This window comes from Monomorium pharaonis, unplaced genomic scaffold (genome assembly GCF_013373865.1).
Source record: "Monomorium pharaonis isolate MP-MQ-018 unplaced genomic scaffold, ASM1337386v2 scaffold_69, whole genome shotgun sequence".
NCBI classification, from domain to species: Eukaryota; Metazoa; Arthropoda; class Insecta; order Hymenoptera; family Formicidae; genus Monomorium; species Monomorium pharaonis.
Window position 1 is genome coordinate 2,086 of NW_023416011.1, and position 25,819 is coordinate 27,904.

Here is a 25,819-nt window from a genome sequence, read left to right on the forward strand (position 1 = left end):
AGTAGACCAAATCCACGGGAAAATTATCAAGGGAACGTTAATTCCTCTGATTCAGTATTGGTTGCTTGCTTTGATAAATGCTTTGAAGAAGGGTTGTTTCCAGACGAATGGAAAGGCCAATTGGTTCTAATTAACAAACCAGGGAAAAAAGAAGAATTAACATCCTATAGACCAATTTGCCTAATCAGTGAATTGGGTAAATTCATGGAAAGACTGATAGGTGAGAGACTAACGACATACATAGAATCGATAGAAAATTTTTCCTGCAGGCAATACAAATTTAGGGCTGGAAAATCGACCGTAGATGCTATAGAAGAGGTCAAACAAATCGTCGGCACCTATGTAGAGGATGAGAAAGCTGTCCTAATGATAAGCCTTGACATCAGTAATGTTTTTACTCGCTTCCGTGGCGGGGGGTATACTGGAAGCAGCAAGAAAAAAGAAAATACTAACCTATCTTTGTAAACTGCTCGGCAATTATTTGAACCACAGGCAAATTGTCTATACAATCGGGAATGGCGAAATGCCTATAAAGAGGTTACGAGTGGAGTGCCACAGGGGTCCGCGTTAGGACCACTTCTGTGGAACATTGCATACGACGAAGTACTCTAATTGATTTTACTGATGACGTGGACTGGGACAGATTAAAAGAAGCATGCGGAGATGATCTTAGATTAGGTCCACTATTGGAGAGAACCATAGGGAATCCTGAAAGATGAGCAGCACTATTAAATTTTGCGGAGAAGGTTATGCTACTGAAGGAAGAAGAGGAGCGCAACAGACAAAATCCAGATAAAATAAGACACCATAATTGGTAACTTAAGTTTTACCAAAGCTTAGGCTTTAATGTATAGTCTTTATATTAGCATAATAGATTAAAATGGGGCGTTCCCAGATAACCTAAATTTAAGTGAGATTAGGATTGTTAAAAACCAATAGCGCGCTTTTAATTATAAGGATAGGAAGATAGAAGAGGAGGGAGGGGGAAAGGGAGGGAAGAAAAGGAGGTAGAGCGCATGTGGATGAATGAATGTAAAGGAAATGGAATGGTAGAGGTGTGCAGCGGAAGCGGAGGTCCAAGTATGAATGGGAATGGAGGTATGAATGCTCTTTCTCTCTCTCAAGCGCAATTAATCGCAGGAGAGTTAAGGCCCTTAGTATCATGAAGTCTTCAACCTGAGGCTTGGCGTGCCCCCGAATCCGAGCCAAATAAATAGGCAGAGACAGGAGTTCCTAAACTGATTAGGAATAGCCTACTTGGTAGTATTGTTTATAGAAATGTAGTATTGAGTATGTTTCTTTATTTATTTATTCCAGTAGAAGTTTAAGACCCGTACAGGTAGGGGGAATGTCCCCAAATCACGTAAGGCGACCTCTACTGAAGAAATGGCTTGAGCCAGTACCGGGGGGGTCGTCAAATGATAGCGTAGGATAAGTGCAATAGGGAGTGGGTTTTAGTGGGTAGGCTATGTGCGTAGTATCTGCCGCGATGTACGCACATAGAATCCCATACTACCCGGGTGTCTTGGGCCTCCTGATTTCCCTACCGCGTAGTGGTTGGGTCTTCTAACCATGAGCGGTTCGTCTTCAGGATGGCCCCTTTGAAGATTTCCCACTTCCTCGCAAACAAAAAAAGGTTAGGTTAGGTTGTGACCGGATTACCGAATGACGTGACTCACGAGTTCGGACAAGTAAAGACTCACAAACCTTTTGTTGCAGGTTTTCACAGTCGCCAGCCCCTTTATCCTTATCAAGAGGCAAGGTGTGGTGTCCCGGATTCGTCGCTCTGCTCAGGAACGCCGGAACGCACGTCGGTGTTGCTTCCGTCGGATGGACAGCTACCACTAGCTTGATTATATCCCAGAGAAAATTCACAACACACGAACTTCGAACGAACTTATGACTAATTCCTTTCTCTTTTCTTTCAGGTGCCGCCGTCGTCTCAGGATCGTCCCCAGGATCGCCTTCGTCGTCCCACAGGAACTTCGCCAGGTAAGTATAATTTGATTTTCAGGTTTACGCGGTCCCGTTTTTAATAGAATTACTTTCTTTTCAGGTTGCCAGAAATATCCACGAGCTCAGGAACGGACACACAGTCAGGTAAGTGAGAGATAACACTATGTTGTTTTTTCGTAACAAATAACAAACAGTACGCTTTATTGATAAGCTTGGTGTCACATATGTCACATAAGTCCCGAACGCGTCGCTTCTTCACAATCGAGTCGACACTATCACTATTCGGGAATCGAACCTACTCGCATTCGGTCGATTTTTAATGTTCTTAATTACTTGCACACGCACGCTCGAACTCTCTTATCGAAGAGATGGTTATGCCGAAACGCGCGAGAGCTCACTCTCTTTAACGTGCATAGCACGAACATTCGCACTCGCGATATCTCGTTTATCGTTTTTCGAGATGTTAGCTCACGGATCGTTAAAGCGCGCGAAAACTTCTTTCGGTTGTCCGCGTTGTTAATGCTGAAAGATCCGGCGCGCGAAAGCTCACGAGAGCTCTTAACGCTCGCTTTTATAGTACCGAGAGGGACGCTACCCCCTCTCGTCGGGATCCGCCAATCGCACGCATGCCGCTGCCGGGAGCGCTCGGGCTTCCCCCTCCGCCGGGTTCTGCCAACCGCGCGTGGCGTCGGTTTCCCCCACGGATGTCGGAGGTGTTGCCCCCACTCTCTGTTGCGCGGCGTTGCGTTGCTGCGCTGCGGCATCTCGCTGGGTTACCCCCTCCAGTCTGGCGTATCCCTCTTCCTTATTGAAGATTGCACTTGCAAGTGCAAATATTGTGTGTGAATTGCACTTAAAGTGCAATCCACACAGATTATGTAATTTTAAATAAAAAATGCTTATAAAGCTAAGAAACTAAAAAATGCATCGAATATGCATATGACACTAAGAATGTCGCGTTGAGTCTAATAAAATAATATTTAACAAAAATAATGGTAGCACACTAGTTGTGCTTCTAACATGACTGTATGTAATAAAATTAAGAGAAAGTAACTTTATGAATGCTGTTACGTGAACGCAGGTAAGCATAGTACTATTATTATGATAACTATCAAGAGATGATTACAAGGGTAAGTATAATTATAATAGGTAATTCTAACATTATGATATTTATTTAGTAAACTTAAACACAAAATGCTTGCAAATGCAAATAGACTTTTATGATATATTAAATATAAAAAATTACGAACTCGCGCCTTACATGAAAATAAACTTAAAGACAAGGTCATCGAACGGAACGAAAACAAACGCGCTTATTTCACGGGGGTAAGGCACGATCTCCTGGTCGGGCTGGCTATTTCTCCTGGCCCTTCCTGCCGGTGTGGTCCTGGGCGCGTTCAAGGATGATGCTAACCACGCTTTTACCCTCTATCAACTTCTTCTCTGCTTTAGTTGTCACGAACAGTGGCGTTGGACCTCCCGTGTGCCCTGGTCTGCCGAGGATGGTCCTGGTTGCTGGGCGACCTGGGCATTCGGTCGCAAGGTTAGGTTAGGTTAGGTTAGGTTAGGTTAGGTTAGATTTTCCCTCTCGTCGTGCGCCACCTTGCCGTGGTGAGAGGGCTCCCCAAAGACCTTTGCGGCCCTGATCCCGGACGGACTTGTCCGTTCGGGAGATGGGCCGCGGGCCGTCGGGGGTCTAAGAGCGCACAGTGCGGGCTCCCCGGGTCTCTTTTGACCCGGGTAGTTTCCGCACAAGAGGAGGCCAACGACTTCTTCAGGACCTCTCGTGGGTCCATCGTTGGTAGGGGATGAGGACCCTGACTGTAAACCTCCGGTGGCACGGCACCGTTAGGGGAGGATTTCCATCTTCCCTCCGGTGGGGGGGGGTGTCCCGGGCGGGTCTCCGGGTGCCTTGTGTTCCTGAGGGGGTAGGGTGGGGGGGTCCCTTGTTAGAGTTCCTGGGAGTGGGATGCTCGGCTCGTCCGGGATACATGGCGGGCTAAAGCCTGCTCTCGCTGGGGGAGCCCTGAGCTCCCGCCGGAGGTGTTCCCCAAGTTGGGGGCCGATGGCGGGGATGGGTCCCAGCCGGTGGGGGTTGGGGTGATTCCCGCCGGGGATGTTGGTCCGTTTCGTCGATGCATTGCACGCCGGTGCTCCGGTCGCATCGGGGAAACGGCCAACGGGTCTTGTAGGGTGGGATAGGCGCGCGGTGCGGGAGCAGTGTCTCTCCCCGCGTCGTCCCTCTTCCTCTCCGCAGACCACTGGATGGGGGGCCAGAACATCACCTGGTCGGGGGCCTTGGCGCGCGGCCGTGTCTGGTCGCGTGTCGGGCCCCGGTCTGCTTCGTTCCTGAGGGGGGGCTGGTTGCGGGGCCGCTCGGACGTTTTCAGGGGGGTGACCTCCTTTTGGACACGTAACGATTGGACACCGCTCGATTGGACACGCACGATTGGACACGCACGATTGGACACGGCTCGATTGGACACCGCACGATTGGACACCACACGATTGGACACCGCACGATTGGACACCGCACGATTGGACACCGCATTATTGGACACCGCACGATTGGACACCGCATTATTGGACACCGCACGATTGGACACCGCATTATTGGACACCGCATTATTGGACACCGCACGATTGGACACAGCACGATTGGACACCGCATTATTGGACACCGCAGTCTTCTAGTGAATAACATTTATATATCATATGACAGATTATCTAAGCTTAGAAATATCTGGCAGAAAAAAGCTTCGATTTGCCAGAAAAAAAATTGAATTTTAAATATCTATATACGTATTTTTAGGAGCATCTCGTTTTGCGTGGAAAGTTTCAAACCTATGTGGTGCAGAAAATGCTCGCACGCACACACACACACGGGGGGGGGTGCAAGGGGGGCCTTCGGCCCCCCCTCCCGCACCCACTCCGTCCAAGTCGCTAACCCATGCAAACTGTATTAGAAATCTGCATACACACACGTAAATGTGTGTGTGGGTCCAATTGTACGGTGTCCAATAATGCGGTGTCCAATAATGCGGTGTCCAATAATGCGGTGTCCAATAATGCGGTGTCCAATAATGCGGTGTCTAATCGTGCGGTGTCCAATAATGCGGTGTCCAATAATGCGGTGTCCAATCGTGCGGTGTCCAATCGTGCAGTGTCCAATAATGCGGTGTCCAATCGTGCGGTGTCCAATCGTGCGGTGTCCAATCGTGCGGTGTCCAATCGTGCGTGTCCAATCGTGCGTGTCCAATCGAGCGGTGTCCAATCGTTACGTGTCCAAACGGGATACTCCCTTTTCAGGGTCCGCGGCCGGCTTCGTAGCGTAGGGGTCGCCGGGGCCGCTCGGAAGTATTTCGAGGTCGGGGCTCGGCGGCCTCTCGGGTCAAGTCTGGCCTAGTGAAATCCCGCGGGCCGCCCGGATGTATTCCGGGGTCGGGACCACGGGTGTGACCGTCGGGGCCTTCCGGACGTATTCCGGGTCGGAGCCCGACGGTCATCGTGGTATGGATAACCGCGCGTCCCCGGTGACCGCGTCCGTTCCGAAACCGGGACGCGCGGTAGGCGTTGTCCGCGTCCCGGGGGAGATTGTCCTCCCCGGGCGTGGGCGTGCCGGTCGCCGTGGCGGGAAAGGCCACGGAAGGGTCGCGACCTCTTTTTGGCCCCATCCGTCCACGGGGATGCCCGTGTGGCGGCACTTATCGCGGTACCTCAGAGGTCGGAGGCTAGGGACCCCGGAAAACCCGCGGTGCCATGGGCCTTGACGCCCCGGCCCGCGGGTAAGTAAGAGGTTGGAGTCCTGTGCCGGAGAAGTAACATTCCTCCGGCCAGCGACATATGCCGACCCCCAGGGAAACTCGGGGCCCTGCTTCCGGGTCATGTTTTCGGGGCAGGTGAGGGCACGCCCGGTCGGCGGAGCCGCGATGGGGTAGTGGGATAAAACAAAAATGAGTACAAAATCTAAAAACTTAAGGAGAAGGGAGGATGACCCCCGTAGCGGGGGAGAGGAGACGGGCGGCACACCGGTCGACGGTGGTGCCCGCCCCACGGGGTCCGCAAACCCCGGTAGCGTTTGCGCTGGATCGCTGGCCGGCCTGCCAGCGGTCATGCTCACCAGGGTCGTGATTGGACCCGGCCACGGCGGGAGGGGAGAAAGCAGTCTCCCCACCACCCCCGAAATGTCGAGAAGGCCGGGCCCAAAAAGTTCAAAGGTGCGAATAAGCGGCACGTCGTCGAAGGACCCCGCCCAATTCGATACGGCAAGCGAGGGAGGGGACACCACTCCATCGACGTCCTGCGACCCTAAGATTAGAGCTTGGGTTGGGTCGGTCGCGCCGATCAACCCAGGACCCTCGGGGGGAACGACCCCGGCCCTCTCGGCGGTGGGTGTGCCGGGGGCCCCGAGATGGCGGACGTCAAGCCTGGGGACTCGGTGTCCCAGGCCGGCGACCGCGGTCCGTCCCTGCCTGGGGGGATTGGACTGGTAGAGGCGGTAGGCGATGCGTCGCTGCTCACCGTCGATATGGGCTCGGACTCGGCCTCGTTAAAGAGGAAGCGTGATCGCTCCGAGACCACTGGCTCGTATCGGCGCAAATGTGCGCAGAGGCGCAGGAGAGCTCAGGGTTGAGGAGAGAAGGAACGCGGAAATTACGGACCCCTCCGTACCCCCCCTGAGCTGAGCAGAAAACGCCAGGGAAGGAGCAAGCGAGGGCCCGCGAGGGAATGCCGCTTGACCTCGACGGTTGAGTTTGTGGGGACGCGTTCAGGAGCACCTCGATGTCCTGCTCAAGGCTCTGGGGTGCTCCCAGAACATCAAAGGTACTGTCCGCGCGGATCGTCCGTGACAGTATCGAAGGCATAGGGAAGCGGCCAGGGCCCTTAACACTAGGGCCCAGGAGGTGAATAGAGGGTTCCGGGGGAAGAGAGAGCGGACGACCTCCGGGGCCAGGTCGTCGAACTAAAGGCGGAGATTGCCGCGCTGAAGGAGCGGCTGAAGAAGGAGCGCGACGCGCGAGGACCCGCCCTTACCCGCGCGGGGTTCGGCCGGAAAAAAGCTCGCGCGACGGCCCCCAGTGAGAAGAAGAAAAGGGGGAGGATAAGGAGCGCATGACGGACTTGGTTCACCTCTTCGTCGTCAGAGTCGGGAGCTCCTCCCGTTACCTCCCCTGCGGTCGGGGACAAAGTTGGGCCGCGGCCAGCCGCGTGGTCCCCTCCGACGGGACAACCGACAACGAGCAGGAGTGATCAGGGAACCGGGGCGGGTGTCACCCCAGCGTCCCACCGACGAGGTTAGGCGGCCGCCGATCCGTGGAGTATCGGCGGTATTGGACAGCCGACCACGGGACGAACCGAGCAACCCCGAGAAGGGCTTAGCGTATAGACGCATGACGGCCCTGATCGGGGAGCTCATTGATGCAAGGGAGGTCTCGGTCGAGGCGAGGACCTCGATTTCGAGGTGCATCGGCGCGAAAAAGTGATGTGCCACGCTGATTGGGCGAGCACAACTCGCGGCCCTTGGCGCGGACACCCGCCCGACCTCCCCCAGTACACGGGCCTGAGGACCCGAACCCTGGGAAAGGGGGAGGGGGTGCCTTCGGCGACCGGGCGGCTGGCCGGACCGCTAAAAGGAGAGAGAGGAGGATGAGGGCGGCGGCCAATGCCGTCGCGGCCGGGTCTTCGAAAGTGGCCGGTGGCGCCGCGCCACCGCGACCTCCTCTACCCGCCTCCGCGACGAGTGGAAAGCGACCAGCTCCGCTGGCTGCCGCGCCGACGGCCCAGCGAAGACCGGCATCGAGGTCGAGACCGCGGTGTCCGCCTTCGTTGCCGCCGGAGAGCCTGCCCTCTGGACGGAGGTGGTTGGGTCGGCGGATGAGGCGCGAGGGGGGAAAAGGGGTGTCGGGCCGGGAGTATCGTCCCCGCCTCCTCCTCTTCCTACCCCCCCGACCGGGGGACCGGGACGACAGCCGCCTCGGCCGGGGGCCGGAGCGGCGTCCGGGGGACCGAAGGTGCCTTCCCCAAAGATAAAGAGGAGGAGGGTCCCCAGGTCAGCGGCGGTGACGATAACCTGCCGCGAGGGCGGCTACACCGACGCCATGGTGAGAGCAAAGAAGGCCGTCAACCTTGCCGACCTGGGGATCCGGGGCCTTGGTCCTAAAGGTCCCGGGAGAGGGCGGCCGGGATAAAGCCAAAGGAACTGGCCGCCCGACTGAAAAAGGCGTTGACCGACAGGAGCGACGTGGAGGGTCGCCCTGCCGGTCAAGATGGCGGAGCTCCGGGGTCAGAGACCTGGATGACTCCGCCACGAAGGCAGAGAGCGCTGTGGCGATTAGCGACGCGGGGGAATGTGCTGAGGAGCAGGTCAAGGTCGGTGCCGTCAGGGGGTCTTACGACGGGCTGAGCACCTCCTGGGTCCGGTGCCCGGTGGGCGCGGCAACAAGGTTGCCGCGGCGGCCCGCATTACGATCGGCTGGGCGATCTGCCGCGTACAGCTGCTGGCGGCGCGGCCCCTTCAATGCTTTAAGTGCATGAAGAGGGGGCACGTGGGTCGCGCTGCCCCAACGGGGGAGTCGGTCGTACCGAACTATGTTACCGGTGCGGTCGGCCCGGACATAGGGCGGCGGCATGCAAGGAGCGCGTGAGGTGCCCGACCGCGGGCAGAAGCGGACCACCGGGTGGGCGGACCGGCTTGTAGGGCCCCCCCAACCAGGGGCAAAAAGTAGAGGAAGAAGAGAACAGAGGGGCGGATCACAAGGGTCCCCGGCCCGCAGCACGGCGGCTGGGACTGCCCTTGATCCGTCCGCAGCGGGCGTGACTGCCCACGTCGTAGAGGGCGACGTGGCGGCGGAAGCGCCCTGTGAGAAGAGGCCCCGTTTGGAAGGGCCTGATCCGCCTCTCCGGGGAATAAATGCCCCAATGGAAGTGGAGGGAGTGGGGGCTGCCAAAGGTGAGTCCCCCCGCGCCGTGATCTTCCCGCGACGCGGACGCGTGATACAGGCCAACCTGAACCACGCTCGCCGTGCGCAGGATCTATTCGAGCACACGATGGCGGAGCGTGGCTTCGGGTTGGGCCTGGCCGCCGAGCCGTATTCGGTGCTGGCCGGCAACCCCAGTTGGGTTGCCGATGCCGGCAACTCGGTTGGCCGTGGGTGCGCGGAGACGCGACCGAGTCCCCCCCCCCTCTTACGTTTGGGAGGAGGAGGGGGGGTTCGTGGTCGCTGCTTGGGGTCCAGTGCTGGTGGTGGCAGTTTACTTGCCGCCCAGCCTGGACCCGGGCGTCGTTTGAGGACCGGCTCGCGGAGATTGGAGATCATCTCCTCCGACACTTCCGCGAGTTGGTCCTGGTCGTGGGGGATTTCAATACAAATCTAGGACTTGGAATCCCTTGCGGCCAAACGTACGGGGCGAGATTCTGGAGAATTGGGCCGCCTCCATGGGTCTTGTCCTCGCCAATCGGGGCGGGGCTAGTAGTTCATTGTGGACCTTTTATGGGTGTCCCCCGCGGCCGCCCGAAGAATGACGGGCTGGAGGGTGATGGCCGAGGTGGAGACCCTCTCGGATCACCTATACATCGAGATGAGTCTCCCGGCTGCCCCCTCCCGGATCGGCCCCGACTCCGCCGCCGACCAACGACGTCGCCCCGCCCCCCCCCCCGCTCAGGAAAAAGCGGCGGTGCGGGACCGGGGCTTTCCTAGGTGGGCGCTCTCCCGGTTGGACGCGAACGCCCTAGCGGCCGCGATCGTCGCCTCCGCGTGGGCATACGGGGCGAGGACGGGGGTTACGACAAAGACCCCCCGAGTCCCCTTACCCACAAGTGGGTCGATGAGGAGGCGCGATCCCTGCGGGAAGATCTCCAGCGAGTGTGCGATTGTGCGATGCCTCGTGCGCTGGGGTCCCCCGTCAAATCGCGGGCGCCGCGCTGCGTACTGGTGGTCCCGGGAGATCGCCCGGTTGCGGGCGGCCGCGGTCGCCGCACGCCGCGTGCTGCAGAGGATCCGCCGCCGTCGCCGCGGGACCCTTTGCAGTCTTAGGCTTAGAGGAGGCCGTCGCGCAGGCGGAGTACCGCTGCGCGCGCGCCGTCCTCGGGGTGGCCATCCGGACGGCAAAGGTCAGGACATAGGAGGAGATGCTGGCCTCCCTAGAGGCGGACCCGTGGGGGCGCTCATATCGAGCGGCCATGAGGAAGCTCAGACCGCGGGCCCCTCCGTTGACAGAATCCCTGGAGTCAGGCTTCGTGGGCTGGGTGGTGGGCTCCCTCTTCCGGACGGGGAAGGGGAGCCCCCACCAGCCGGCTCCCCTCCGACGCGCCCTGGTAACCGCAAGAATGGTGCCGGGGGCGAAGAGGTCGGGGACGTCGACGCCGGGGAACTCCTCCGGGCATTAAGAAAGATGGGCGCCGGTCGGAAGGCGCCCGGCCCGGACGGGTCCTAGCCCTGGCCTTGCGGTTCGGGTGGGACCGCCGTGTGGCGCGGCTGTACACCGCCTGCTTGCGGATCGGCCGCTTCCCTCCAGTCTGGAAGGAGGCCAAGTTGGTCCTCCTGCCCAAACAGGGCAAGGAGGGCGGGACGCCCTCCGCCTATAGACCAATATGCCTGCTTGATGAGGCCGGCAAGCTCTTCGAGCGCGTGGTTGCCGGCCGAGTCAACCGCCATTTGGGCGGAGATGGTCCGCAGCTCCATCGAGAGCAGTACGGCTTCCGCGAGGGCAGATCGACGATCGACGCGATTCTGCGCGTTCATGCCCTCGCGGGAGAGACGGTGGAGCGGGGCGGGGTGGCGATGGGAGTCGCGTTGGATATTTCCAATGCGTTCAACACTCTGCCCTACGACCGGATACGCGGGGCACTCGTACGTCACAAGGTGCCCGCGTATCTCAGGGAGGTCGTAGCGGACTATCTGCGGGGCAGGCGGCTGGCCTACCAGGACAAGGACGGAGTCCTGGTGCGAAGGGCCGTGTGCCGGGTGTCCCGCAGAGGGTCGGTCTTGGGACCCCTGTTGTGGAACCTCGGCTACGACGCGGTCCCGCAGATTGCCCTCCCCCCTGGATGCGGCATCGTTTGCTACGCGGACAACACGATTGTTGTGGGGGGGTCAGACTGGGGAAAGTGAGGAGGACGGCCGAACAGGCCGCGCAGCGAACCGTGCGTGCCATCGAGGGCCTGGGCCTCGAAGTGGCGCGGCGCAAGACGGAGGCCCTGTACTTCCACAGGGCTTCCGCCAGGGGTGGTCCCCCGCCACACCAGAGGCCCTGGGTTCTCGTTGGCGACACCCCCGTCCGGATCGGGCCGTACGTGAAGTACCTGGGCCTGATCCTGGACGGTACCTGGAGCGGTACCTTTGGCGAGCACTTCCGCCGGCTGGCCCCGCGTCTGGGAAAGCGGCGACTGCGCTAGGTCGCCTGCTCCCCAACGTCGGGGGCCCCGGGGCGGGAGGTGGCGCCGCCTGTACGGGGAGGTAGTGCAAGCTACGGCACTGTATGGTGCGCCCATCTAGGCCGACGCCCTGTCGGCCAGTAGGGTTAGCGTGTCGCTGCTGCACGGGGTGCAGCGGCACATGGCAATAAGGGCGTCAAGGGCGTACCGTAACGACCTCCCACGCGGCGGCAACGGCCCTGTCGGGCATGCCCCCCTGGATCTGGTCGCAAGGGCGCAAGCCAGCGTTTCCGCGAGGACGCGACGGATCTGGGAGGCGGGTGGTGCCGTTACAGACAGGCCCGTTACCTGCTAAAGCTCCAGGCCCGGCGGTCACTGGTCGAGGAGTGGAGAGCGCGCCTAGAAAGTCCGGGCTGCGCGGGCCGGTGGACCGTCCGGGCCCTGGCCCCAGTATTATCGGATTGGCTGGACCGGGGTTGGGGCAGGGTGTCCTTCCGGATGGCACCGGGCACGGTTTGCTTCGGTGATTTCCTGTGCCGAATCCGGAAGGAGGACACGGCTCGCTGCTGGCACTGCGAGAACGAGGAGGTGGACACTGCGCTACACACGCTGGACACGTGCCCGGCGTGGGGAGAGGAGAGCGCGGTGTCCTGAGGGCCAATCTACGGCCCGGCGAGGACTTGTCCCTTGGCACGCTGGTACGAGCGATGCTGAGGGACGAGTCCACGTGGGAGATGGCCTTCTCCTTCTGCGAGACAGTAATGTCGCGGAAGGAGGAGGCCGAGAGGGTGAAGAAAGGGGAGGGCGGTTTCCGCGGATCCCCCCCTCCGGACCTGGGAGATGCCGGCGCGAGGGGACGCACCCTCTCGCCGCCGGCGACGCGGTCGCCCGCCAGACGCAATGGGCGGGGACCGCGACCGGGCATTAATGCCCCCCGCCCCCCCGGCCGCCGCCAAGACGACCCCACTCGGGTATCCGGCGGACCGCGGGGGGCAATTGTAGACGTCCCCCGAACGACGGGAACGGGGAGGAGTGGCGGGCGCGTCGGCCTCGAGTTAAACGCGAGGTCGGCAGGCGAACGGAGAGGACGGTCCAGGGGGGACCGGGAGGGTGGGCTAATAAACACGGCTCTTTCCCTTCCCCCCTCCCCGGACCCGCTGTAATAACAACATATACTCGCTGGGAGGGACACGGCCCAACCAAATTGGGCGCGGAGTCTCCCCCCCTTACTAAAATGTCGCGGGCCGCTGGGGGAGTCGACTGCCTGGGGCGATGTTCGCCCCCCGCCCTTGACTCTCCCAGCGCGAGAGAAAAGGGGGGGACCGAAACACCCGTTCCCCCCGTCTCTACTCCCCCTACACGCATTGTGGACGGGGGGGGGAGAGAGGAGAAGTGGCGACCGGGGAAGACCTGAGATAACAGTCTCCCCTTGCCGTCCTCCAGTTGATGGCCAGATCCATAATGGACCAGTCGGGGAGCGGGGCATCACATTCGTCCTGCTCGCCTGACAAGACGCGCGCGCCATTGGCGCGTCGGCGTGGGGGGCCCACCGGCAGTAATGCTGGAAGCGATCCCCGGTGGGTTCCCGATATCGCGCGGCCAAGGCCATCCGAGGTGGGTTTAGTGGGTAGTACGGGTATTGCACGCGGTCGGGAAGGATTAGCCTTCCCGATCGTAAACCCGTGAGTCCCACATAATCCCCGCCCGAATAACACCCGTGGCGGAGGTATGCGTAAATGCATTCCCACCTCGTAAAAAAAAAAAAAGGTTCGGTTAGATTTTAATAAACATCCCAGATAGCACAGAAAGTTCAAAAAGAACTCAATTGTATGTCATCAATTACGAATTCTTTTTGAGATGCAAAAAGAATTATTTTTATAAAAATAATTCTTTTTGCATCTCACAAAGAATTCATAATTGGTGGCATACAATTGAGTTCTTTTCAAACTCTCTGTGCTATCTGGGCTGACATATTAAATATAATAATTAATAATATTTATTTTTACATTAATCACATAATATTTATAATACAATACAATATATGTAATCAATTTTTATATATATTTACAAAACGCAGTAAAAAAGTACAACAATAATTTAATGTCTACCTCATTACGTTCTCTTGTTCCTTAACTTAGTAAGATCTTCACACGTGATATGACGGAATTGTACAGCTATTCGCTCAGAAATCTCCCAATCTTAAAGAAATATTGCACCAAACTTTGTCTCAAAATCGAGCAGATGTTCCTTAATCCACGTCCTTTGATCCATCTTATCCAACCAGGCAAAATTCTGATTCTCATCGAACAAATGTGCGTATTCTTCCAATTGGATTTTTACAAACCAAACAAGCAGATCTTTCCTATAAAAGAAAGAGATGTTTCAATTATTATTGTACGTTTGTTGTTGTTTATACTAAATGTACAAATATTTCTATGATGTACATACTTTACTTTAGGATGTAATTTTGATAACACTAAACATCCCTCTGTTAACTGGCTGAAATGCTTTGACCTAAAAAGGCCTGTTTGAAATCCGCTGTAATCTGCTAGGCCAACTTATGCTGAATCTAATGAACCCTTTGTTCAAACAAAGATAAAATACTTAATCAAAGAAACAATTCTATTAATTATTAGCTCTTATAATATAATGTGAAAAAAGCACTTCATCCATACAAACAATTGTGACGCAGTGAGTTGTGTGTCTGCTCTCTGCCCGAGACTTGGATTCAAAACTGTGTAATCAGAGAGCAAACACACAAGTCACTGTGCCACAATCACTATCTTTATTTAAAAAAAAAGTAATGTAACTAAATTATTTTTGAAATTTTCTTCGAAATCAATCTGACATAAAATGTTTGTAGGGCACGAGTTACCTCCATGGCGGAAGTTAAATAGACGTCCATTAATGATCCAGTAAATTTCCATGGCTCCATTGGAGGTTTACCACCATGGCGGAAGTTAAATAAACGTCCATTAGGGATCTAATAAACTTCTATGGCTCCATTGAAGGTTTACCTCCATAGCGGAAGTTAGATAGACGTTCATTAAAAATCCAGTAAACGTCCATGGCTCCATTGGAGGTTTACCTCCATGGTGGAAGTTAGATAGACATCCATTAGGGATCCATTAAACATCCATAGCTCCATTGGATGTTTTCTTCCATGATGGAAGTTAGACAGACGTCCATTAGGTATCCATTAAACTTCCATAGCTGTATGGAACATTTATTTTCATGGTAGAAGTTACCCAGACAACACGCTTGTCAGAATGAAAACTTTAAGAGAACTTTTTTAAGAAGACATTTAGATATCTTGGAAAATGATGTCCAAATGGTAACATTTATCAGAGACGTTTACTAAGAGAGGTCTTGAGATATCTCATGGAAGAGTTTCATTTAAGTTTCTTGAAAATGTTATCCTTATGATATCACAGCTAAATAATATCAGCTTAATATCTCATAAAAGATATCATAATACTGTCCGATTTTTGAGCCGTCCATGCGCGTCGTAATTGATTCAAAAATTAGACAACACTATAACATCCTGAATGAGAGATCTATTTAATATTTAAAAAAATTATCATAAAGATAATGTTTCCAAAAATAACGGTTTTGTCTACAATTACTGCGCACAAAAAAATGCACAAAATCTAAATTTATCATGTACTAAACAAAAACAGAATAATAAATGTACTATTCAATTTTTCTTAGAATATATGATCTATATAGTTAAAACCATCTAATTACCAATTTGAACGCTTCAAAGTATTAATGTTAATAGATCGCAATTTCCATCAAATTATTAAGGGTTATGGAAAAAGATAAATTTAACAATAAAATTAATAAGTAAATAAATTAATGCTATTTATTTTAATATGTTTGCAAAATTTAATTGCTTTTATAAAAAATAATATAATTGCGTCAGTTTATAACATATAGGTATATGTAGACAATAACAAGTACCATATCGATGAGTCAAATTGGCATAGCAGATAGAGTACAAAGTTTGTAATCCTAAGGTCCCAGGTTCAAAACCTACCAAAGACAAATAAGACTAAAATAAATAATATAATTTAAATTTAATTAATTAATAAAATGTGTCCTAAATTTAGTATGTACTGTTGATAAAAATAATTTAAAAGAAATAAAATTTTTATTTTAAATTTTTATTTTGTCAATCATCTATCGAGGCTCCATGAAGCCTCTTATACTAATGATCCACGAAACGTCTGTCAGTCATCCATCGAGGCTCCGTGAAGCCTCTATTAATGATCCACACAACGTCTAATAGACTTTTTTGACGACCTCTAATGGAGGTCTAATGGAGGTCTAATGGACGTCCACAATGCGGAACTGTGGATTTCTAATGGCTCTATATTGGACGTCTAATGGACGTCCACTGGAAGTTTAAACTTCCATGGCAAACGTCCATTAGACGTCTACTGGAGGTTTTATTTCTATGTGGGTTTATATAGTCCAGCACATCAAGGAAACTGTAAAACAAGATCATGGACATAATCGACTTGATTGACAATCAATTATTGAAATAGATAAGAAGGCTTGATCCAATATTAAGAAAGTAAACAAAGTGGATTAGCATATTCAGAAAAAAACGTACCTGTCATTTGAAGGTTGTTTCCCATGGTAGAGTGAATGGAGTCACACAGCGACGCAAAATCCGGAGTAACTTATGTATCAATTATCACAAAAATACGTTTAAAAATTGGTCGGTGAAATATGTTCATAAGTACTCGCGCGCCCGAAAAAGACTTAAATTAATCACGCACTAGACAAGGGCTTAACTCCACCATAGATCACCATAGATAGAACTGGATAGAACTAATCTTTGCTTTCTCCTCAGATCGTCAGGCACAAACACAGAGGAATAAGAAGGAGATTAAATTCAGACGGTTTTCCCCGGAAAAACTGGGCTCGATTTCGGGCCGCGAAATTCGTGGTCGGCTAAAATCGCTTTACTAATGTTGCGATCTGAGCGCACTTGTCGGAGGAGAAACAAGGAACTAGAGGTTATTTTAACAACTGATAATAACTCCCCAGTAAACACAAAAACATTGCTGCAATGACACAGTATACACAGTAGCGACAGTGAACGGTTTTGATGAAACACATTTCTAGTGCGCATGCGTCAGCTTGTTCTAACCGAGAAGATGGCTGCGTCCTGTGGCTGCATTTAACCTATGATATAGTATTATATAGTATTATAGTATAAAAAAACGTGTTACGCAGAAATAAATTTCGTTATAGTGTAATCTGTGATAAAAATATTTATTGAAAATCTCTCTCAATTGACCCATTTCATTGAAATTCATTAAATTCATTAAAATCAATTACAGTTTATTAAAGTTTATTTAATTCATTAAAATTTATTAAAATTCAATAAAATTCATTAAATTTATTTTATTGTTATTTAACAAAAAAAAATAAATTTTATAAATTTTAATAAATCTTAAAAAATAAATTTTAATTAATTTTAATTAAATTTAATGAATATTAATGAATCTTCGTGAAAAGAGGTCAATTGAGAAAGATTTTCAATAAAATATCACAGTGACATATTTCCATCAGGGTATATATACATATAACATATAATATAAAGTGAAAAAAGGTGGATTAATTCTCTTGTGTAATGGAAAATTGTAAAAATATATTCGGACAAATGCTTGGGCTTAGTTTCTTCAGATTTCTACGCGATTCAGAAAGGTAAAAGTAATGATAAATTACATATTAACTGTTGTGTAACTTAATTAAATACAACAGCCTTAAGAATAATACGTGATTTATTGCTACACACGAGACTCAACAGGGACCGCTTATCGTCCCTCCTTTTACATGGCGTCCCTCAGTCCCGTACATAGTATATCATCATAGGGATACAAAGTACCAACATAACATTTCTCCCCCTTCTTACATACTGTCACAGAGTACACTTATAAAGTTAATCTTGCCGGCGGTTTTACAATTCTGCCCGAGCGAGTGGAGTAAGTTTTGGAAGTACTACTTTCCAGACTAGGATAATTATTGCTCTTACTGATCGATCTTTGCGAACTAGCCTGCTCTTCCACGATTTCTTTCTTACAGGCCGGAACTTCCTCCTCCCCCTGTTCATCCTTCGCCGAAACATTTCCCTTATTATAATCCACAGCCATAGGTTGCTCCGTAATACTAGGTTGTGTTTCGCCATCGGCTCCGCCGGCCATATATGGATTCACGCGAATATCATTGGCATGTACAAATCTAATTTTATCCGCTATTTGAACGAGATAAGTAGAGTGACTTAGCACTTTTATAATTTTACCTTTTTCCCACATCTTCAACGGAATATTTTTTACATATACCGGTTCATTTAACGTATACAATCGAATCTCTTTTGCGTCCCCCTTGTGGCCCATAGTTATTTCTTTAGAAAAGGGTTTAATCAAGTCAATCGAGTTCCGGGTCTCATTTTAAAATATTTCCGCGGGAGATTTCCCGTTACCGTTGATGGAATGTTTCGATACGTAAAAAGGAAGTTTATCAAACGAGTCAATAATACGTTTTTGCCGATATCTCTCCCTTTTTCCGTAAACAATGCTCTTTCCAATCCTTTTTTAACTGTTTGAATGCTCCTCTCTGCGCTACCATTACTCTGGGGGTGATACGGTGGAGACTTGACTGGTTTAATTCCGTTTGCCTGACAAAATGCCTGAACTCCGATGAATTGAATGGCGGACCATTATCTGAGACCAATTCCACTGGTAAACCATACACTGCAAACACTTCTTTTAATTTTAAAATGGTTTCGCTTGCTGTTGATCCATGGTCCATTAGCTTAACCTCAATCCACTTTGACTTACTGTCGCTCACCATTAAGAATGTGTGATTGTATTTATGAAAAAAGTCAATATTGACTCTATAGAAGACATTTGGCGCTGTAGGCCACGAAAGCAAGGTGCTACTGTTCGAAAAGTTTTGTGTTTGTTGACAAACTTCACACGATGATATGAATTTTTCGACGTCGTCATTTATACCTGGCCACCAACAATAGGCCCTTAAAAGCATCTTCGAGCGGACGATACCCACATGTTGCTCATGGAAAAGATTTAGTACTTCTGTTCTCAACGACTCAGGAATGATCACCTTGTTTCCCAGTAATAAACAATTATTCTCGACTGACAGTTCATGCCTCTTGGTAAATATGGTTTTAACGCCTCATCTTCCACGTCTCTTGCCCATCCCGATAGTGTGAATTCGATAACCTTAGTTAACACTCTATCCTTTTGGGTGGCTCTTGCCACATCTCCTGCATGTAGTGGTACTGTATTCAACAAGCTAAACGAATTCAAGTAGCCTGGGATTTCCGTACTTGCCGACATCGGTAAACGTGATAGTCCATCTGCATTAGCAATAAGCTTGCCCTTTTTATACCGAATTTCATAATCATACGCTGACAATGTTAAAGCCCATCGCGTGATGCGTGCCGCTGCTGTTACCGGAATTCCTTTGTTTTTCCCAAAAATAAACTGAAGTGGTTGGTGATCTGTTAACAAAATAAATCTTCGGCCGTAGATGTATTTGTGGAACTTCTTTAGACTAAATATCAGCGCAAGGCTTTCCCTTTCCAAATTGGAATATTTTTGTTTTGCTGGCGACAACGTGCTTGAGGCAAACAAAACAGCCTTGTCTTTTCCCTCGATTATATGACTTAGTACGGCGCTTACTCCGTAACCACTCGAGTCGCACGTGACCACGATTGGTAGCGTTGGATCAAAGTGCGTAAGCACCTCGTCCGATGTGAGCAGCTTTTTACTTGATTGAAATGTTTTCTCACACTCGTCATTCCAACGGAATTCACTTCCTGTATTACATAACTCATATAATGGTTTAAGCTTCGCCGACAACATAGGGATGAATTTCCTGTAATAACTTAACAATCCCAAGTACGACTTTAACTGAGTCACATTAGTTGGTGCCGGTGCCTTCTGGATACATTCTATTTTTTCCCCGGTCGGATGAATTCCATTGGCATCCACTATGTGTCCTAAGAACTCAACCTTTGTTTAAAAAAATTTACATTTCTCCGCGTTGACTTTGACATTATATTCCGCTAGACGTTTGAAAACCTCACAAACTCGGCGATAACATTGTTCCACTGTAGCTCCATGAACCAGGATATCATCTAGATAACATTGAGTATTCTTCAAGCCAGCAAGAATGCTTTCCATAATTGACTGAAATATTCCCGGGGCCGACCTTACACCAAACGTTAATCGATTATATTTGAACAGCCCCAAATGAGTATTGATAGTAAACAACTCTTTAGAACTGTCCCCTATTGCGAGTTGCTGATATGCTCCTTTAAGATCGATGACTGTGAAACATCGACTTCCACTAAGGTTAGCGTAAATATCTTCCGGTAGGGGTAGTACACAATGTTCGGTATCAATGACAGTGTTCAACGTTTTTTTAAAATCGACACAAATCCTAACGTCTTTCCCATTCTTCTTGGGTATGACAACAATGGGGCTTGCCCATCGACTGTGAGTTACCTTACTTAATATTCCTTCTCCACCATCCTGGATAGTTCTTCTTCGACTTTAGGCTTGAGCGCAAATGGCATTTGGTACGCACGGTGGAATATTGGATTTGCCTTTTTTTTTAGCTTTACATCGACCTTGAAATTTTTGATGCTGGTGTTTGATTCCTCCTTAAAAACCGCTCCAAACTGTGACCTGATAGATAATACCAACCGCTTTCGACTATTCGCAGCTTCCCCAAAATGATCAACTTGACTTGATTCAACCTTACATTGACTGACTGACTTAATAATTAAAGGCATGTTAATTACTTCTCTCCACTTTGGATTTAATACATTCAACCAATTGCGACCTAATAAAGGAATAAATTTAGTTTTTCCATTCAACACAATCAATGGTAGCTTAAATGTTTCGGTCGTATACCTGACTCTGACTAAGACTTGACCGACAATTTCTACCTTTTCGCCTGTTACGACTCTTAACTTAAAACTTACAGATCTTAAGGCTAAATGCGACAACCATTTGTTATAATCGTTGACGTGAATGACCGACTTGCATGCACCCGAATCAACTTCCATAGTCATTAACTTATTTTCGATATGTAACGCGACTTTCAGACTTTCGTTTTCTCTCGACTTTGTAACGGAATGTACATGATACAGTTCACCCTCCGTAGACTCCTGTATTAAGCCCAATTCCAATGATTCTTCATCTTCGACTGCGCTGCTAACACCGATTTCAGATTCCTCCGATTGCAGACTGTGAACTCTATTTTTGCATAATGGTGACTTTGCAGTATGACCCGTCTGCTGGCAAGAATAACAGGTCCAGTTGATAGCTGGACACTTGTTGCCCTCGAAGTGCACGCGAAGACATCGTTTGCATTTGACTCGACTCGCTAGTTGACTATGACTTGGCTTAGTTGCCCGCTGTTTTTTGCCCTTGATTTTGGCCCTTGACTCTACTACCTTGACTGGATGCACCTTTTGACTGACCTTCTCGTTGATACCTTAATTTATTGATCGAAATTGTCTCTGGCCCCATAATTTTAACTTGACTTTCCGCTAATTCTATGCCCACTGCCAATTCATACGCCCTATTAAAAGTAAGGTTATCTTCCGTTAACAATTTTCGTTTGACTCCCTCTGAACGTATTCCACATACAAATTTATCGCGAAGTGCTTCTTCGAGAAAAGTAGCGAACTCGCAATACTTAGCTAAGTTCTTCAATCTGACGGCATATGCTTTCACATCCTCCTCTGTCTCCTGCTTGGCTGATTAAAACTTATAACGTTCAGCTATAGTTAACCGTTTTGGACTGTAATGACTCGACAATGACTTCTTAAGCTGCTCGTACGTTTTCATACTAGGTAATGACGGTGCTAATAAATCTTTTAATACTCCATACGCATCTCCTCCGATTAAGGTTAGGAAAACTGACACTTTTTTTGCTTCGTTTATATCATTACAGACAAATAATTGTTCGATACGCTCTAAGTATGTTGTGATATCCGATTCTTTCGAATTGAATGGTTCGATTGACCCAATGAGTGCCATTTTCTATAAGAACACGATCTTGCTTTTCCACTTAAATTTTCGATTAGCTTTTCGACGTGGTCTCTGATAGGTTTGACTATTCGATTCCCATACACTATGTAGGTTCTTTATTCGTCGCCAAAATACTGTTGTGTAACTTAATTAAATACAACAGCCTTAAGAATAATACGTGATTTATTGCCACACACGAGACTCAACAGGGACCGCTTATCGTCCCTCCTTTTACATGGCGTCCCTCAGTCCCGTACATAGTATTATCATCATAGGGATACAAAGTACCAACATAACATTAACATTTTTGTATTATAAAATTTTTAAGTAACTCCGATTTTTATATATTTGGATATTTATATATTTGGATTTATATATTTGGATATTTTTTAGGGCTCAATTATGGTTAAGAAATTGTGGACGTACTATTGACAAGTCAACAGAAAATTTATATAACAACCCACACAGCACACTTTATCCTGAGGATATCCCAAATTATCCCAGACAGACGAAGGCAATCCCACGGATATCTCAATGAGTAGCTCCCGGGATATCCTATAAAAATATCTTAAAATATCGTAAAATATCTTAAGATATCATATGATGTCCCATTAATATATTTCAATATTCCCAAAAAATATCTTAAAATATTATAAGATATTGTAAGATATTCTATAATATCTTACGATATCCTATTACATTCAGATAATATCCCATCATATCCTTTATCTCTACAATTAATAGAGCGTAAATCAAGTGTAAAGGAAAAGTTAATTATAATGTAATAAACGAGTGACAAAAGCGTTAATTAAATCTCTAAGAAACGTAAATTAAAACAGAACATAAAGAAAGTACACTTATCGAAATAATGTGGTATATATTAATAATACTAAAAAATTATAAAAAATGACATTAAAAAATTTTTTTGATTTTATATAAACAGAGCAAAAACAAACTTTTTAATAAGTTATTCCACATGCTATTTTGCACGCATATGTAAAAATGAATAAAAAACTAAAACTTCATATTTATTCATAAAAATATAAGTTAACTATACATATTTCATCCTTCTGATAACATCTATTGTAATGATATGTATGCATAACAAATATGTATGCATAGACAAGAAGTGTTCATGGATTATCACGTGGCGTTAGGATGCGTACGGTCTTCGAAGTCAAGCAACGTCTGCGATGGTTAACACTTGGATGGATGACCGTTTTTTCAGATATAGAGATTAAACATGCTTTAACGGGTACAACTGTGGCTTGGCTGAAACATGTTGTTATAGTCTTCTTCCTTTTACAAGATTACCGTAAAAATAATTAGAATTTTTTATTTTTTGTTCAAGTTTTTTTCAATTCTTAGAAACTCTCAAAAATACTTAGAAATATTCAAAAATTTTCTAAATTAATCACAATTTTTTATTTTTAAAGTTTTTCCGAGAAATGTTTTAATTCTTATAAAAAATCGGAATATTTATCAGAAATCCGGAAAACAATTTTTTTAATTCTGACAAATTTTTTTACTAGGGTATATTACGATATCTCAGGAAATCCCTTGGACATCCTCTGGATATCGTTTGAGATATCTGCAGGATGTCAAATCGGTGGACATTTGTGCATCCCTTGGATATCGCAGACGGTCCACGGATATCCAACGATATTGCGATATCTCAAAATGACATCCTAGGGACATCCCTAGGATAAAGTGTGCTGTGTGGGAATTATCGTGTTTGTGGAGATCATTTTGAAGATACTATGTTTTTAAACAATTTAAAAAATCGTCTACAGCCACATGCAATTCCAACAGCAACAAATGCTAATGCAAATATTTCTAATAATAAGATTACATTTTCAAATAGTAAAGGTAAATCTTTTATTTTAATTTAACATTTTTCAAAATCCTTTAATTAATATTCAAAACTCTATTCTTTAATAGATAAAAATCTAACTAATCCAGTTATAAATGAAAAAATTATAAACGAAGTAAATCAAGAGATATATGAATGTAACCAGTCAGATGATAAACTAGATGATAAGTCAGACAAGGAAACACAAACACATAATAAATTAACAAGCAGTTCATCACGGAAACAAATATTAAAAAAAAAATTGTTTACTTACGGCAGCGGTTATGAAGATTACAACGACAATTGCAAGAACAAAAAGATATTAAAAGAAAGAAAATTTCCATAGAAGAATATTGCGACATTACCGATCAGAACCAGTTACCACAGAACATTCCCAGATAGCACAGGACGTCCTCAGGATCATCCTGAATATATCTCGGGATGTCCTGTGATCTTGTCAGGATATAATAGTTGTATTATTGTAAATATTTTATGTAAATATTTTATGTATAAATTTGACTTCTAAAGTAAGTTTAGAATGTTAGATTCTGTAATAGAATTAATATAAATTAAAATTTTACTCAAGTCTTGAGGACATCCTTGGGATGTCCTGATGATATATGTATTCTAGCTGAAAACGTTATTCTTAAAATATTGTATAAAGAGTTTCATTAGCTACAAAATGTCTAAAGATAAACTTAAATATAATGACTGTATAAATACCAGACATTTTAGACAGTACAGAATGTTCTAAGAATATGATATCCTGAAAGTCCTCAGGACATCCTAAGACAGTCCTCAGGACATTCTAAAACAATCCTCAGGACATCCTAAAACAGTCCTTAGGACGTCCTAAGAGAGTCCTCAGGACTCCAACATCCTACGAAAGTCCTCAGAACATCCTAAAATAGTATTCAGGGACATCCTGGACGTATAGTAATTTTTGAAAAAGACGGGTAAATTAATATAGCAAGTGAGAAATCTTTGAATATCGTACGTATTTCTAGAATGTATTGCAAAATCAAATGTGTAAAAATGTTGACTTCAAAGTCAAATTGAATGTCTACACTTATTGAGACAATATGGTATATTAACAATACTAAAAAATTATAAAAGATGACATTAAGGGGATCCAGGAGTGCTTTTGAAATTTGATAAAAGTCGATAATGTAGAGTCATTCGTGCACATCATTAATGAGATTTCATATGTATTTCTTGTATAGATTTAGAAATCTTTTTCCAGAATTAAAGTACACATATTAAACATAAATCTATGAATTGGATTTTATATTGAAAACAAAAAAAATGTTTTTTATATTGCTCTACTTATCAACTTTTTACGTATACATAACCTAAATTTTCGTTTTTTCATTTTCCAATTTGCGGAATGCGAATCTTTTTTTCTAGGATTTTAATCTTATTTTTAATTGCACGATATTATTTCTGAGAGTTTTTTCTAGGGGGCGACGTGATTATTTTATACATATAAACTATAGATTTTTCGTATGAAGCAAATATTGTCGTTAGGTGACTAATAAATAACAACTTTTATTTATTTATCAGAACAAATCGTACGTCGCCCCCTTTATTTTTGTGCGTATTTTAATCCTGTAAAAAGATTTTGCATTCTGTTACTCCAATTCGAAAATCCAAGTTCTCAAAAAAATGTCGGTAACTCTGTCACTCTCGGATCCTCTTAAATAATTTTTTTACGAACGGCGCAAAAACAGTTTTTTAAATAAGTTATTCTACATGCTATTTTGCGCGCATATGTAAAAATAATTTTAAAAAATTGTCAAACTTTATATTTATTTATAAAAATATAAGTTAACTATATATGTTTTATCCTTCTGACAACATCTATTGTAATGATCTATAACAAATATGCATAAACAAGAAGTACTCATGGATCATCACGAAGCGTTAGGATGCGTATGGTCTTCGAAGTCAAGCAACGTCGGCGATGGTTGATACTTGGATGGGTGACCGTTTTCTCGGGTACAGAGATTAAACATGCTTTAAGGGGATCCAGGAGTGCCTTTGAAATTTGATCGAGGTCGATAAGGTAGAGTCATTCGTGCACATCATTAATGAGATTTTATATGTATTTCTTGTATAGATTTAGAAATCCTTTTCCAGAATTAAAGTACACATATTAATATTAATCTATAAATTGGATTTTATATTGAAAACGAAAAAAATTTTTCTCATATTGCTCTACTTATCGACTTTTTACGTGTACATAACCCAAATTTTCGTTTTTTCATTTTCCAATTTGCGGAATGCGAATCTTTTTTTCTAGGATTCTAATCTTATTTCTAATTGCACGATATTATTCCTGAGAGTTTTTTCTAGGGGGCGACGTGATTATTTTATACATATAAACTATAGATTTTTTGTATGAAGCAAATATTGTCGTTAGGTGACTAATAAATAACAATTTTTTTTTATTTATCAGAACAAATCGTACGTCGCCCCCTTCATTTTTGTGCGTACTTTAATCCTGTAAAAGGATTTTGCATTCTGTTACTCCAATTCGAAAATCCAAGTTCCCCA

At 46.9% G+C, this 25,819-nt stretch overlaps 2 protein-coding genes across 2 annotated transcripts; both read left to right on the plus strand.

Moving 5' to 3' along the window:
* The first annotated feature begins 9,474 nt into the window (after nucleotides 1-9,474).
* LOC118648782 lies at nucleotides 9,475-10,389 on the plus strand. Its single transcript, XM_036295198.1, has one exon. It carries the CDS (start codon nucleotides 9,475-9,477, stop codon nucleotides 10,387-10,389), a length of 915 nt encoding a protein of 304 aa, XP_036151091.1.
* Nucleotides 10,390-12,790: 2,401 nt separating this feature from the next.
* LOC118648783 lies at nucleotides 12,791-23,568 on the plus strand. The gene is made up of 4 exons (XM_036295199.1): nucleotides 12,791-13,011; nucleotides 16,970-17,050; nucleotides 21,805-21,867; nucleotides 23,135-23,568. The coding sequence occupies exons 1-4, from the start codon at nucleotides 12,791-12,793 to the stop codon at nucleotides 23,301-23,303; spliced, it is 534 nt and encodes a 177-aa protein (XP_036151092.1). The 3' UTR covers nucleotides 23,304-23,568.
* Nucleotides 23,569-25,819: the final 2,251 nt, after the last annotated feature.

Excerpts from the sequence above, each read along its gene's own strand:
- LOC118648782 (XM_036295198.1), top strand. The coding sequence starts at position 9,475 with ATGACGGGCTGGAGGGTGATGGCCGAGGTGGAGACCCTCTCGGATCAC.
- LOC118648783 (XM_036295199.1), top strand. The coding sequence starts at position 12,791 with ATGGACCAGTCGGGGAGCGGGGCATCACATTCGTCCTGCTCGCCTGAC. Across the intron at positions 17,051-21,804 it reads TTTCTACGCGATTCAGAAAG|GGCTCAATTATGGTTAAGAA; the intron begins GTAAAAGTAATG and ends GATATTTTTTAG. Across the intron at positions 21,868-23,134 it reads TCAACAGAAAATTTATATAA|GAATTATCGTGTTTGTGGAG; the intron begins CAACCCACACAG and ends TGTGCTGTGTGG.